General features: G+C 73.0%; 1 protein-coding gene across 1 annotated transcript in view; it reads right to left on the reverse strand.

Annotated features, from left to right (window-relative positions):
• The window catches only part of LOC119594794, a gene marked incomplete in the record, with an annotated part of 7,170 nt that overhangs the window by 6,273 nt on the left and 682 nt on the right, over positions 1-215 (reverse strand). The window contains 1 exon segment of the mRNA XM_037943884.1: positions 1-215. Coding sequence (XP_037799812.1) covers positions 1-215 — 215 coding nt within the window.

The raw sequence follows: 215 nt of genomic DNA on the forward strand, positions 1-215 counted from the left end.
CCGGCCTGATGATGCGACGGCGAGCGCTGCTGCCGCCCATGGTGCTGCACGCGGCCGGGGTTCCACAAGGAGCCGCGCCGCTGCGGCAGGAACGAGAACAGCGGCATCCCCGCCAGGGCCGACCCTCCCTCCATCACGTAGCTGGAGTCCATGTGAGGCGGAGGGTGGGCGCCGTGCGAGCTGCTGTGATTGCCGCCCCCGCCCCCGCCGCCACT

Source organism: Penaeus monodon, chromosome 34 (genome assembly GCF_015228065.2).
Source record: "Penaeus monodon isolate SGIC_2016 chromosome 34, NSTDA_Pmon_1, whole genome shotgun sequence".
NCBI lineage: Eukaryota > Metazoa > Arthropoda > Malacostraca > Decapoda > Penaeidae > Penaeus > Penaeus monodon.